The sequence below is a fragment of the Lepisosteus platostomus genome, chromosome 7 (assembly GCF_059453375.1).
Source record: "Lepisosteus platostomus isolate fLepPlt1 chromosome 7, fLepPlt1.hap1, whole genome shotgun sequence".
NCBI lineage: Eukaryota > Metazoa > Chordata > Actinopteri > Semionotiformes > Lepisosteidae > Lepisosteus > Lepisosteus platostomus.
In genome coordinates, this window is record NC_142617.1 from 57835720 (window position 1) to 57849861 (window position 14142).

General features: G+C 48.6%; 1 protein-coding gene across 1 annotated transcript in view; it reads left to right on the forward strand.

Moving 5' to 3' along the window:
* The window catches only part of ttc23 (tetratricopeptide repeat domain 23), a gene marked incomplete at its 5' end in the record, with an annotated part of 20322 nt that continues 6180 nt past the window's right edge, over positions 1–14142 (forward strand). The window contains 8 exons of the mRNA XM_088641855.1: positions 1–117; positions 1776–1899; positions 2093–2249; positions 2993–3118; positions 11509–11686; positions 12655–12760; positions 13546–13673; positions 13954–14103. Coding sequence (XP_088497981.1) covers positions 1–117; positions 1776–1899; positions 2093–2249; positions 2993–3118; positions 11509–11686; positions 12655–12760; positions 13546–13673; positions 13954–14103 — 1086 coding nt within the window. The remainder of the gene's footprint in view (positions 118–1775; positions 1900–2092; positions 2250–2992; positions 3119–11508; positions 11687–12654; positions 12761–13545; positions 13674–13953; positions 14104–14142) is intronic.

Here is a 14142-nt window from a genome sequence, read left to right on the forward strand (position 1 = left end):
CGTAACGGGCAGATAGCCAGGCATACATTTCGTGTTTTCGAGGAACGAAACTTGAAGAAATATGAGCCTTCACCTCCCTACCGAGGATGCGGCGGTGGACAAACAGTGCACAGAAGTGTAAGTGGTGCTTCAGGACACGGCGAATTGCTGAGACGAGCTGTGAATAGAAGTCGAGACCCCTGTTTGAGAAGGAAGGCGTGTTGCGGGATAATAGTAGCGGCAAAAGCGAAAACGTTAGCTGGGTTGGTGTGCGGGGAGAAGCCCTCGTTATGCTTGGGAGCTTTTTAATTTGGAAATCGCAGGGATGCAGGAATGCACGGTAGGAATGGGAACCGTGCAGAGTACGCTCAGTGTGCATCAGAGGGCGCTACTCGGCTCAGAGTGACCGATTTTGGGCTCATGTTGGCTGATGGGGTGGACGGTGAGTTAGAAGACGTGTTTTACCTAACATGCACTTGTATTCAATTAGTATTAAAGCATATAACAAAGTTCATAGATGAGAGGAGCCCATGTAGCCGATATACAGTAGTTAGTATAGATAATAACTAATTGATCCAAGAGTCACATCCAGGTTTTTCTTAAAGGAAGCCACACTTTCCTTTTAGAGGACTGGAAGAGGTGTTAGTGGGGCCAGCAGGGGGCGCTCACCCTGCGGTCCATGTGGGTCCTAATGCCTTAGTATAGACACGATACTGTAAACAGGCGCTGTCCTTCAGATGAGACGTAAAACTGAGGTCCTGACTCATTAAAAATCCCAGAGTGTTTCTCGAGAAGAGTAGGGGTGTAACCCCAGGGTCCTGGCCAAATTTCCCCCTGGCCTTTACCAGTCATGGCCTCCTAATAACCCCCATCTCTGAACTGGCTTCATCTCTCTGCTCTCCTCCCCACTGAGAGCTGGTGTGTGGGGAGAGTACTGGTGGGGCTGCACACTGGGGGTGGTGGAGGGGATCCCCATTACCTGTAAAGCGCTTTGAGTGGAGTGTCCAGAAAAGCGCTATATAAGTGTAAGCAATTATTATTATTATTATTATTATTATTATATGAATATGGAGAATTGTATTACGCCTGAGAACAGAAGACCTTGCTGTACACAGTGCTCGTGGGAGTCTAGAACAAGCTACCCAGCTGTGTCACTGAGGACAACTCTATTGCCATTATCAAGCAGTGACTGGATAGGTCTTTGGGTCACTTACTGAAACTCTGAAAAACTCATGGAGCTCTCCTCTTCTGCAGACTGTGTGAATGGCTGAATGGCTTTTACAATGTGAATAATGGGCTTTTTCCATCTAAATTAACATACCATTCAAGGGGGAGACAAGAAGCTTAAGACTGAGGGCTCCTCTCTGCTTGTTCAGCAGCTCCCACCTGTCAGCAGTCAGCCGTTGTTATGGTCAGTGGCAGCTGGACAGGTAATAGGGACCCCTGGGCCTGGAGCATCAAAATGAAGTCTAGATGATGAGCAGAGGTCAGTGACTGGATATAAGTCAGTGCGGATTCTCCTCACTGCACTTCTGACTGCGCTCAGGACTCCGATGAATGCCCCTGAACGTTATTTACTTTTGACAAGGAAAACACCTGCTAGAAGGAACCGCAGGCATCCGCTTCATGGTGGGGAATAGTCCATCCTTTACCTGGAATGAATTCAGGGATTCTGCCTCTCGGGATTAGCGGAGGTTGAGTAGATTCGTGACAGTCGTTACAGCTTGAACAGTGAACACTGCGGCTCGTGCGCTGGTAACGGTGCCCTGAGCGTCGGTGCCGCTGTCTCTTCTCAGGCTGACGCTGCCGTTCAGGAGCTGGTGCGGTGCGTGGCGCTGGCAAGACTGGCGCACGGGGATGCGCACTGGAAACTGGCAGAGGCGCATGCCAGGCTGGGTCAGGGCTACCTGCGGCTGAAAGGTGAGCGGAAACTACACCGGAAACTACACGGGCGAGCTAAAGATGCCTCTGTTTTGTGCTTGGTGTTGTGTCTTATTCATAATACCCAAGCTACTCATTTTCCCCGGGCAGGGCTCGTTAGTGTAGTATCGTATCAGGAGTGCGCCTTCACTGCTCTGCACCTGCAGGTTACCCACCACTCTCTGTGCCTCAGGGCTGGCGTTGCAAGCCCAGGAACACATGGAAAAGGCCAAGGCCATTGCCGTGAACACAACTCTGGAGCTGGCAGGCAAGCAGGAGAGGGCAGATGCGCTGCGATGTCTCGTGATCATCTTCCAGACGGAAGGAGAGGCTGCCCAGCGCCTGGGCAAATATCCTTTCCCAGAATACCTCTGCGGTGGCACTGCAGGTGAAGGTTATAAACCTGGAGAGACTGGCTCATGTGGTATCATTGGGAAGCTACAGTATAAATCTTCAGAGAAAGCACAAAAAAATAATTTTGTTTTCTGTAGAAGGAGCACTTTGCGATACGGAAACTCTTTTCTTAAAAAAAGACATTTCTAGACTGTAATGTTGGTGAAATTCGAGCTGTCCTCTTAGATAGATACTTTACTGATGCCGTGAGGGACATTGCAGTGTAACAGCAGCTTAGCACAGTCAACACAGCACAGTGTAATGAAATGATACAATAATGCAACAACACAATACATACAATGCAGTCAATACAATCAGTGCAAAGTGAACTAAAAAGAGTTGCTCACAGTACAGAATATACAAACAAACAACAGAACAGTACACAAAAAGTTGTATTGCACATTATAAATATAAAAATATATTGCACAAGTCCCTAGCATATATTGCACAAAAAACAGTTGTAAACAGGAAAATCCAGGTGTAAGCAGAAAGTTTAATGTGAGTTTAGTCTCTTCAGCACCGACGCGAGCTGGTGTGGGTTTGTTCAAGTGTGAAGGGGAGTGAAACTGTTTCATCTGAATTTTCAGATCTTATAGAGGCGGAGGACATGGAAAATGGAGTAGTTGTAAAGTGTCAAAGGGAGGAAAGGTGTCTTTGGCGCAAGGGGGAAAGGGGCAGAGATTTCCTTGACAGACCCCACCCTGAGGAAGGCCGAGCAGAGCCTGGAAAAGGCGGACAGGGCCGTGGTGGAGCTGCAGCAGCTCGGAGGAGTGTGCGGAGAGGACGCACTGGGAGTCCAGTTTGATGTGGCCATGAGCGCAGTCAGGTAGGGGATGCTGTACATACACTGAAAAGGCACAGAGAGACAGTGTGCTTATTGACTTGTCGAGAGGAAACTGTTTCCAATGCTTTTAAAGGTTATGAATGGTATTTACCTCTCCCTTTTCAATATCAAAAGTTAGAAGAGCTCTGCTTGGCTGTGATACTGGAAGTGCTTTGAAACCAGAAACTTCTCTGGGTATTGCTGTCAATTCCCTGTCGTGTGATGCACTTATTAAGACATTCCTGTTCTATTTATTTCCTTTGACTCGCGCTGTATCATGTTCAGGGTGTGAAGATAATGACTCGCACAGCTTCTGGCACCAGTGCCAGTTAAACTTATGAACACACTTCATCTCTAGTTGACAAGTGTAGTTTCTTTCACCTTAACTGTGCATGAAGATCACACCTTTTTCATTTCTCTTCTGCTTCATATTCATGCCTCGGTCACCCCTGGTCTGTATTCCTGTGTTTAATTATAGGTCAACATTACATGCGTTAAATGGGTAAAACAATCCATGTAATATATGACAGGCCAATTGTTTTGAATACAAAATATATTGTGACACTGCATTACAGTGCAAATCACTTGTCCACAGTTGAAACATCTTGTAGATAAATCAGATCAATCAAGGTCCTGCACGGGCACACAACTGCTGATTTCAGATTTAGCCAAGCTCTCAGTTACACGTTTGATCTCTTAATTGCCTTAATGATGGGATTACATTGAGCTGTTTGTCTGTTTTCAGGTCTTTACCAGGTCTGTTTGGAGGTCGCCCTTTAACTATTGCACAAGCATTTCACAAGCATTATAACATTTCTAAATTTGGAGTAGAAAAAATCAACTTGAAACTATCCCAATCAGGAAACTTGTTAGCTCAGTTGAGGCTTCGGTTAGGTGGCTAAGCTCAGGGGGAATGAAACCAGGAGTTCTAGATCGCCTCATTCACTGCCAGTTAGACACACAAAGCTGAAAAACAGCTCTACTTTCACAGTCATTGTCTGCATAATTAATTTTCTTCAAATTTCCAGCAATGAGTACTCAACCCATACATTTGTGACATTGACTAGGTTGTAGCTCTCCAATAGGTAATGATTATTTTGCCGGTATGCAGGTCATGAGTATTCAATGGTAAGTACAGTACTTGGCGCTATGTTTTTACTTTTTGACTGAAAAACAAAATGTGTAATCTTCAAGTCAACCACGAGAGGGAGCTCCAATACACAAGACCAGTTTGAGGAATATGTGCATTATCAGAAAGCCCAGGTTCAGGTTAAACCTGTTTTAAGACAGAATAAAGTAGTATTTTTCTTACATACTTTGTCATCCATTCGATTTAAAGCTTAAAACCTGTACTTTCAGTAAAACTAGCTGCAGCATAAAATCAAAGTGCTTTTAAAATCACCCCTGCAGGTTTTAAGTTACAGTATGTGTAAGTGACAGTTTTCCTCTTCAAAGTGAACAAAGAAATGGATATTGAAGCCAAAAGTGAGAGAAGTCAAGATAAACTCTTCAGGGCGAATGATGGCGCTGTCTCGTCTGTGCCACAGGCGTGCGTACTGCATGAGATTGATTTGTAGCTTTGAAAGAACAAGGTGTCAGTTTGTCTTTCCAGTTAAGTTTGACCTGCGTGATCTTTCCCCCTCCGCTTGTTGATGAGGCTCATCTGTTGTGGTGCTGAAAGCAAATCTCCACCTGTTTAGGGGTCTTGCTACGTGTAAAATCTAAAGTGCTGTATAAATGCAACACTTAATATGTACTCTCTCATACTATGAGCAATAGTAATATTATGGCCAAATGTTTTTTTCATTCTTAATACTCTTGCAATTGATTTCCCCAGAACTGCTTGAAAAAGGAAAATGATTTCCCCTTTCTACCCGTATATTCTAGCTGTGGTACAGTAGGTTTGCTCCTTGAAATACAGTAGTTACATTTTCTTTTATAACGAGGGGAAGCAGAATTTGCTCATTAGGAAAGTCTTTTTCTGTTGCAGTTGGTGTCCGATTTGCAGCGAATGTCAAGTCCCAATGCTTTTTGGTTCTGCAGTTGCTCAGGTTCAGTGCTGCAGAACCGCTTTTCTCTTCAAACTGGCCTCTGTGTTCCATTACTGAAGATTTTCGGAATGTTAAAATGTTACAATGACAGCTTTAAAACAGCAGGGATCTATATGAATTTTGTTGCCAATTTTTTTTACACTATTACTCTGAAGCAGTTTAATTGCAGAAGACTGAGGGCCTTTGATTTCTTGTGAGGGCTCTCTTGGACCGGGGACTGGCTGTCAGGCTGCAGGGCTTTCAGAGCTTTGAGAAAGCAGGATAATTACTCTTTAGCTCTCCATACAAACGCCTACTCCTTTGGAACCCTTGAAAGCACATGCGGCTGGATTTTCCTTGATGTGATCCTATGCAGAGAAGGAAGGCCGCGGCCTGAGAGACAGGAGAGCGTTGAGCCTCTGGGAGGAAGAAGGCAGATCATTAAAAATGAAAGGTTGTCTGTCTGCTGATTGTCAGAATGCAGCGCTGCACAGTGCTGCTTCAGATATTCCGCTGACATGCGGTCTTGAGTTTGCTCACACTGCGCCTCCTCAGTGCACCCAGGAGTCAAAGCTGTTGCAAGCGTTTTAAAAGCGTTATATTTTCTGATATTTCAAGGCAGGTCGGTTCAAAGAAGAACGAAACATCGGTCGAAATCTCAGCCTTTTCTGTTTAAGATCAGACGATTCTTTCGTTGTGCGCTCGCATCTTCGGATCTCGAGTGAAGGGAACCCCTGTGGCCAGATGGGCAGAAGGACGAAGGTCAGCAGCTCCAGATCGTGCAGGAGAGAAATGTCTCTCTCCGCCACGAGCTCGACCCCTCAAGCACCTGCACAGTCCTGGGGTTTGTGGTTTCGCCAGCCGTTCCCAGTCCCAGACCCCGCTGTCCTGCTCCTTCTGGTCACAGCTGGGCTCAGACGGACTCGCTCTGGGTCAGAGAGCACGCCCTGTGCTCGACGCGAGTGCCTTTATCAGTTGAGCCTCTCAGGAACTCTGCCATGCTTTTCAAAGATTGAACCTTTTAAACATGGCAGATATGGAGTTTCTCAGTCATTTTTATGTGAAATGTAGGTTTGCTGCCTTCACGTCTGGCAGTACTGTGTCCTGTCTGGCAGTCTTATAATTCTGCTTAGGCCCACCTGGGCCCCTTCAAACCCCAGGACAGGCCTGAAGTCAAGACGCCTTGTACATGCAGTCCTTCACTGAAACTGGATCCACAGCAGTTGGCTCTGAAAGGAAAAACAATAGTTTTGGCACTATAGATATATTTACTTTTTCAAATACAGTCTGTATAATATACAGTAGTCATAGAGTGTACTGTGTGTGGATACTGAATACAGAATTTAGATCAGCACATGTCCAGACGCTATACAGAGTGCATATCCGTGCTATTCCACTGCATGTTTAAATTCTAGTTATGTTGGCAGAAGCCAAACTGATCTGGACAATGAATGGCCATCTGTTTACAACCAGGCAGTGTTGTTTATTCTTTTGGTAAAAGAACTTTTAAAAATTTGCAGACTTGTGCTGGAGCGAAAGATGACTAAATCTGTTTTCTTTGTTGCAGGATGAGTAGCACTTGGCTCCAGTTGAGAATATTAAGCCCTGGGCTTCAGTGGTAGACCCATGATTTCATTGTAAGGATACAGGCCAGAGCAGGAACAATGAAACGAGAGCACTGCTCTTTCAGGTCAGCTGGTTGCCATCATTTTAACTCTTCCATGACTCCAGCAGGAGCAAACTGCAGAGCAGTTAACAAGATTAAGAAGTATTAAGATACTGCATGACTAGGGTCTAGTAACTGTCGAGTCAGACAGTGTCAGCAGAAGCACAGATGTCAGCTTGGCCCACAATTTGTGAATCATACAAAATCATCCAACTCTGAGTTAGACTTATATAAGAACCTGTGATACTCTACAGACAAGAAGCCGCATTTGGCCCACGTAGAGCATTTGGTAGCTGATCTTAGGATCTCATCCAAGGATCTCATCAGTCAGTTTTTTGAAAGAAGCCAGGGTATGGATGTAGCTTCTTCTAGACTTCCGCAACCCTTTGTCAAAAGAAGTGCTTCCTAATCTTGGTTTTAATACACATTGCTGTAGTTTCCACTTCCCCATGGTTTGTGTTGAAGTGGAGGTGGTGAAGAAGTTCAAGGTGTTGGCTGTGTCAGGGCCATTAGGATTTTGGACGCTTAAATCGGGTTCACTGATTGTCAGTATCTGTTATCAGTTACTAATTGGAGTAAATAAGACGGGCTATGGTGTTATTTTCTCGCTGGGAGCGATGGAAAATAATCTCTTTAAAGATGAGCCAGGCATAACTGTGCAGCATTCTTTGAAACGAAGAAGAAAAGCCCAAAGGAAAGCTCAGGAATTTTCTTACAAGGGAGGGTTGCTGAGGTGTACTTGCTCGCTGGAGTATGCTGTCGGACAGGAGGACATTGTGCCCAGGTCTGCAGTACGTGCTGGTGAAAGTCAGAGCTCCCCAGCCTGACATTATTTGTGCTGGCAACCTGCATTCTTGGCAGCCTGTGCCAGAGTGTGTGCACAGCTGCCATACAAGGCCAGGGAGGGCACAGCAGGCGCTGGGATTAATGATTCTGTGTACAGCGTGAGGGAAGAGGTGCTTTTCAGGATGCCATAAAAAATTGTTTTGGATAATCTGACTTCAACAGAAAGGAAGCTGATAAAGAGTCCATTTGTATTCCATCACTTCGTTATTCACATGTACTGTAATAGCACCTTACCTTCTCCTCCTGGGTACACTAAAAAGTCATTACTGAAGAACTTCTGCCAAATCCTGATAGAACAGCTGGGGGGAGGGGGGGCCACAGATGAGATGACCACAATCCCAAACAGCAACCTCATCTCCTGCCTAAAGAAACACTTCAAATTGCAAAGTCTGAAATAAAACAGCCCCCTTAAATTTGCTTAAAAGGGCAGGGCATGATCTTTGTGACAAAGGTTAGGTACTGTAGATCCTTGAGATGCTTAAGTAGCTCACTGAGCTGGAGTTTATATTGGGATATTCAGAATTAAACATACGGAGTGGCTGTCCTACTGCAGGCAACCTCCCTACCAGCATGTGCTAATTCTTGTTAGTTGATGTGAAGGGAGTATATTCATCATATAGTTCAGGTGGGTAGCTGCGTCAGCAAAGGAACAAGTAATAGGTTTATTCCATGCTGAAAAAAAGAAGAAAGAGAACACAACGTTTCGGCCGTGGAGCCTTCTGACACCTGAAGAAGGCTCCACGGCCGAAGCGTTGTGTTCTCTTTCTTCTTTTTTTCAGCATGGAATAAACCTATTTTAACTTGCTGAAAAAGTCAGAACATGTGGACTGAATAATTGCCCCCACAATCTTCCTAGTGTGCGACCAGAATCCTTTCCCTGTGGCCCTTCACAACCACAGCAGTGTTACAGATCTTGTTATTTACAGATTTGAATAACCCAGAAAATGCATGAATAAGCCCTGATAGATCTGCAGAGCTCTCTGTGCACAGGAAGCTGGACCTGGAGGGTTAGTGCGGCCATGTGTCTCTGACACCAAAATTCAATTGAAAATCCATTAAGAGATATGAATCCCTCTGCGATGAGGCCAGGCTGTACTTAGAATGTGGATAAATGAGCTTGTATTGAGTTTGCCAGGATGATGTCAGCCTGCATTTTCTGGGCCTCTGCTGTCACCTGGAGACAAGTAGCAGCGCAGACAACAAAGGCATGCTGGCCTTTTGTCCAGGCTGCGCCAGCGTCTGGTGTGTGCTGCGCTCAGTGGAAATGGGCAGAGCTTGCCTGTGAAACGCTCTTCGCTGGCTAAATTCTTCGAAGGTCAGAACTCTCTCGTTCAGGCCTTGAAAAATGTTCAACCCTAATAAAGCCATCCCCACAAAGGAGCTGCTTTGGAACAGCAGGAAGAACATCTCTTTGTCAGGTCATTTTAACCACTGGTCGTCTCTCATGCTTGTTCCACTTTTTCTTATTCCACAGTCTTTCTTATAGACAGGAGCACAGACAGGAGATATATAAACTTTATTTTATATAGCGCCTTTAAAGGTGGCTTCTCAAAACACCTTACAAAATGACAACAGCGACAAAAAAAAATACGCAACACCAAAAAAAAGATATGCACGATGAGAATACACAGAGGAGACAGTAGAAGGTAGTCCTAAGTACAGTAGAAGCAGAGGGGTAAAGAACAGAACCAGTTAAGTAAAGGCTCTTCTAAAGAAGAAGGTTTTGAGTCTGGATTTGAAGGAGTTTAGAGAAGGTGACTCTCTGATATGCTTGGAGAGAGAGTTCCAGAGCTTAGGGGCATCACAGGGGAAGACCCTGTCACCCATAGAGTGTAGACGGGCTTGGTGGACAGATAGGAGACCAGAATTAGAGGAGCGAAGGTTGCGAGGTACCACTTTACTAACTGTTTTGGCGTTATTGATGATCCTGTGTAACGCAATTAACTGTATGTTACTTGGTGCAAAGCTGTCAGCCAAATAAACAGTTCTGTGTTTTAGTTCAAGTAGGTATGTGGAGGTATAGGTTATGTATAACCTATATACCTATAGGTATAGGTTACCCTTCAGGTAGTCTTAAAAGGTCAGTAGGGACTCACATACACTCTTAACCCCGACGCAAGAACGGACTCTGCTGTCTGAGGAGAGCGGTGCCCTGCGGCCTGGAGCAGGCACCCAGCAGGCATAGCTGGCGAGGTGCTCTCCTGTCTGTGCCCGCAGCCTGCAGCGAGGTGCTCTCCTGTCTGTGCCCGCAGGCTGCAGCGAGGTGCTCTCCTGTCTGTGCCCGCAGGCTGCAGCGAGGTGCTCTCCTGTCTGTGCCCGCAGGCTGCAGCGAGGTGCTCTCCTGTCTGTGCCCGCAGGCTGCAGTGAGGTGCTCTCCTGTCTGTGCCCGCAGGCTGCAGGGGCGAGGTGCTCTCCTGTCTGTGCCCGCAGGCTGCAGGGGCGAGGTGCTCTCCTGTCTGTGCCCGCAGGCTGCAGCGAGGTGCTCTCCTGTCTGTGCCCGCAGGCTGCAGCGAGGTGCTCTCCTGTCTGTGCCCGCAGGCTGCAGCGAGGTGCTCTCCTGTCTGTGCCCTCAGGCTGCAGTGAGGTGCTCTCCTGTCTGTGCCCACAGGCTGCAGGGGCGAGGTGCTCTCCTGTCTGTGCCCACAGGCTGCAGCGAGGTGCTCTCCTGTCTGTGCCCGCAGGCTGCAGGGGCGAGGTGCTCTCCTGTCTGTGCCCACAGGCTGCAGCGAAGTGCTCTCCTGTCTGTGCCCACAGGCTGCAGCGAGGTGCTCTCCTGTCTGTTCCCGCAGGCTGCAGCGAGGTGCTCTCCTGTCTGTGCCCGCAGGCTGCAGGGAGGTGCTCTCCTGTCTGTGCCCGCAGGCTGCAGCGAGGTGCTCTCCTGTCTGTGCCCGCAGGCTGCAGGGGCGAGGTGCTCTCCTGTCTGCGCCCGCAGGCTGCAGCGAGGTGCTCTCCTGTCTGTGCCCGCAGGCTGCAGCGAGGTGCTCTCCTGTCTGTGCCCGCAGGCTGCAGGGAGGTGCTCTCCTGTCTGTGCCCGCAGGCTGCAGGGAGGTGCTCTCCTGTCTGTGCCCGCAGGCTGCAGCGAGGTGCTCTCCTGTCTGTGCCCACAGGCTGCAGCGAGGTGCTCTCCTGTCTGTGCCCGCAGGCTGCAGGGAGGTGCTCTCCTGTCTGTGCCCACAGGCTGCAGCGAGGTGCTCTCCTGTCTGTGCCCGCTGGCTGCAGCGAGGTGCTCTCCTGTCTGTGCCCGCAGGCTGCAGGGAGGTGCTCTCCTGTCTGTGCCCGCAGGCTGCAGTGAAGTGCTCTCCTGTCTGTGCCCGCAGGCTGCAGCGAGGTGCTCTCCTGTCTGTGCCCGCAGGCTGCAGGGGCGAGGTGCTCTCCTGTCTGTGCCCGCAGGCTGCAGGGGCGAGGTGCTCTCCTGTCTGTGCCCGCAGGCTTCAGGGAGGTGCTCTCCTGTCTGTGCCCGCAGGCTGCAGCGAGGTGCTCTCCTGTCTGTGCCCGCAGGCTGCAGCGAGGTGCTCTCCTGTCTGTGCCCGCAGGCTGCAGGGAGGTGCTCTCCTGTCTGTGCCCACAGGCTGCAGCGAGGTGCTCTCCTGTCTGTGCCCGCTGGCTGCAGCGAGGTGCTCTCCTGTCTGTGCCCGCTGGCTGCAGCGAGGTGCTCTCCTGTCCGTGCCCGCTGGCTGCAGCGAGGTGCTCTCCTGTCTGTGCCCGCAGGCTGCAGCGGCGAGGTGCTCTCCTGTCTGTGCCCGCAGGCTGCAGCGAAGTGCTCTCCTGTCTGTGCCCGCAGGCTGCAGTGAGGTGCTCTCCTGTCTGTGCCCGCTGGCTGCAGCGAAGTGCTCTCCTGTCTGTGCCCGCAGGCTGCAGCGGAAGCAAGGGCAGCCGGCGGCAGCGCTCTGCCAGTGTCAGCGGGCGCTGCGGGTGCTGCAGGCAACGGGGAGGGAGGCCAGCTGGGAGGCGTGCTCAGTCTACAGGGAGATGGCGGCCATCGAGCAGGCGGGAGGGAACGTGGATGGAGCCATACAGCACCTCCTGCAGGCAAGATATTGGCATAGCACCTGCGCTGTAATTGCCTGCTCCCCGGGTCTGGCGGCCTTGCTGCCTTCCGGTCCAGTCGGCATTTAGAGAAATCTTCAGTTATTAAAACATCTGCTGCAGCCGGGCCGATTAAGACCCTTCCAGTGCATCTGATCTCATGGCAGAATGAGGGTCTGTCCATTGCAGCTCTAGATTCCTTTCTCTGTTTCCCATCAGTTTTAAATGTCACCCGTCAGTTGTTGGCCCACTCTTGATGTTGAATGTATACTCCACTAATAGAGACTGACCCCCCTGGTTTGACCTTTAGTGATGTCATAGCTTGTCTTTAAGGAGAATAACGTGTCACATGAAGTACTGTATGTCAGGGATGTTCAGTCCTGGTCCTGGGGGGGGTCTCTTTAAAGCAGCAGCACCTAAGGAGCTGAGAGAAGCTGATAACTGGTCCTTTTAAGGTAATAATGAGCTGAACTGGAATGAAGACTTGCAGACACACTGGCCCTCCAGCACCAGGACTGGACACTCCTGCAGTACTTGTTAATTTAAGCTTATCCATGTTAGAAACATCTGACGATTATATTGCTAAAACACTGACCACAAATAGCAAGATTAAACCAGGAAATTCCTAATCAGAAGAGCCTGCAGTGATCTTGCAGAGTCACATGGCAGATGGTGTGTTCCAAAAATCGAAACGAAACGTCCTTTTATTTTGTAAGAGTGCACGGGAAGTTGACTGTTTTGCAGAATGGGTTATTGCATATTCTTCGGGAGTTTAGAAGGATGTCTTAGCTACTGTGGGTGTTCTCCTGCTTTAGGGGGGAAAAATATAAGGAACAACTTTAGGAGACACCAATGGATTCAGCAGGACTGTAAGTGAACTAGGAAGCCCAGCTGCTTCTGCAGTGTTTGTTTTCTGTTAATGGGCTCCTCGTGGTGCCTCACTGGCCGTGTCTTGTGGGACTCTTTCGCAGGCTCATTCCATGTCTCTGAGTGTGTGTCCGGGGAGCGTGGAAGAGGCTGGTGCTGCTCACAGCTTGGCTTTGGCTTACTCCAGGACTGGGGAGAGCGAGCACAGCGGTGAGCCTTCCCACGCCAACGCAGGGACTGGTTCTGCGGAGCGGATTGGCCGTGTTTAATCAGGGAAGGAATGCAACATGTCCTTTCCAGCTGGACTTCTCGGGCCCCAGTGTGTTAACACACACTTTGATCGCCCCCTTAAAAGCACAGCCCGAAATTCGGACCACAGATCTGCTACTGCACACGCTGTTGTGTTGCAGGGTGTCGAATTTCCGGAGAGGGGGAAGCAGATGAAGTTTGCAAGGTTTTTGCACTCATTTAAAATATTAAATTGTGGACTTTGAAGACCATATCAGAGTCCAGGAAATGCTTTTCTGCCAGTCAGGACACAAAGTGAATTGAAACATTTTGACTTTAAATCATAAAGACATAGTAAAGTTTATTAACTGACTAGTGGTGCAGAAAATAATACAGTAAATTAATGATATTGTAAAATAATCAATGGAAAGTGTTTCAGGGGGAACATGTTTGTTAGATACCTGAGGGCATTCTTCCTAGACAGAATCCAGATCTTCCCAGTGATCTGGAAGACCTGCGGTGATCTTTGAAAGTTTTACCTCATGAGTTTGGGTGAGCAAATTTAGGATTGTGCAAATAATAAGTGCCGTATTATGAGAAAACCACCAGCTTTGTGTACAAGAACAGTAACTGATTGTACTGCCTAGAAACTAGAGCAGTTGATACTAATTTAAATATATAGAGGTCCCATAAACTGAAAGGATAACCGGTATCCTTAACGTGCCTCAACTGCCACTTTCTCCTCTTGTTCCTTGGCCTCCCTGCAGACAGTGCGGTGCGCTTCTTTGAGCAGAGTCTGAGCAGCTATCGGAGGACCCTGGGACCTGAGCATTCCCTCCTCCTCTCAGCGCAGGACGACTACTGCCACTTTCTACTCATCTCTGGGCAACGAGAGGTCAGAACTCGCGGCCTGACGCGTCCTAGTCCTGTCGCCAGCAGCTGCGCTTCTGTGTGAGACTCTGCGGGACAGCTTTGAAGGAGATCCAGCAGTCCCTACCAGTACAACAACCACTGGGACTGTCCCAGATCGCCCTTGTTCCCACCTGAGCCACCCTGGAGGCTTTCTTAGAGTTCATCTGTGGCTCGAAATTGTTTCTCAGTGGGGCTGGTAGCTCAGCTCTGAGACTTGTCCTGTGATAAGATTGATGCATGTTTCACTTTTTGCTGTGTTCCAGAGTGCGGTTAAGATGTTGAAGGAATCGCTGCCCCTGAAAGAGAGCACCTTTGGGCACCTGAGTGCAGAGGTGGCAGAGACGTACTGGCTGCTCGGGGAGGCTGAGGTCTCCCAGGGGCAGATCAGAAGAGCTTACAGAACGCTGAAGAAGGTAGGAGTCACACACGCGGCCTGACAAAGGCACATTACT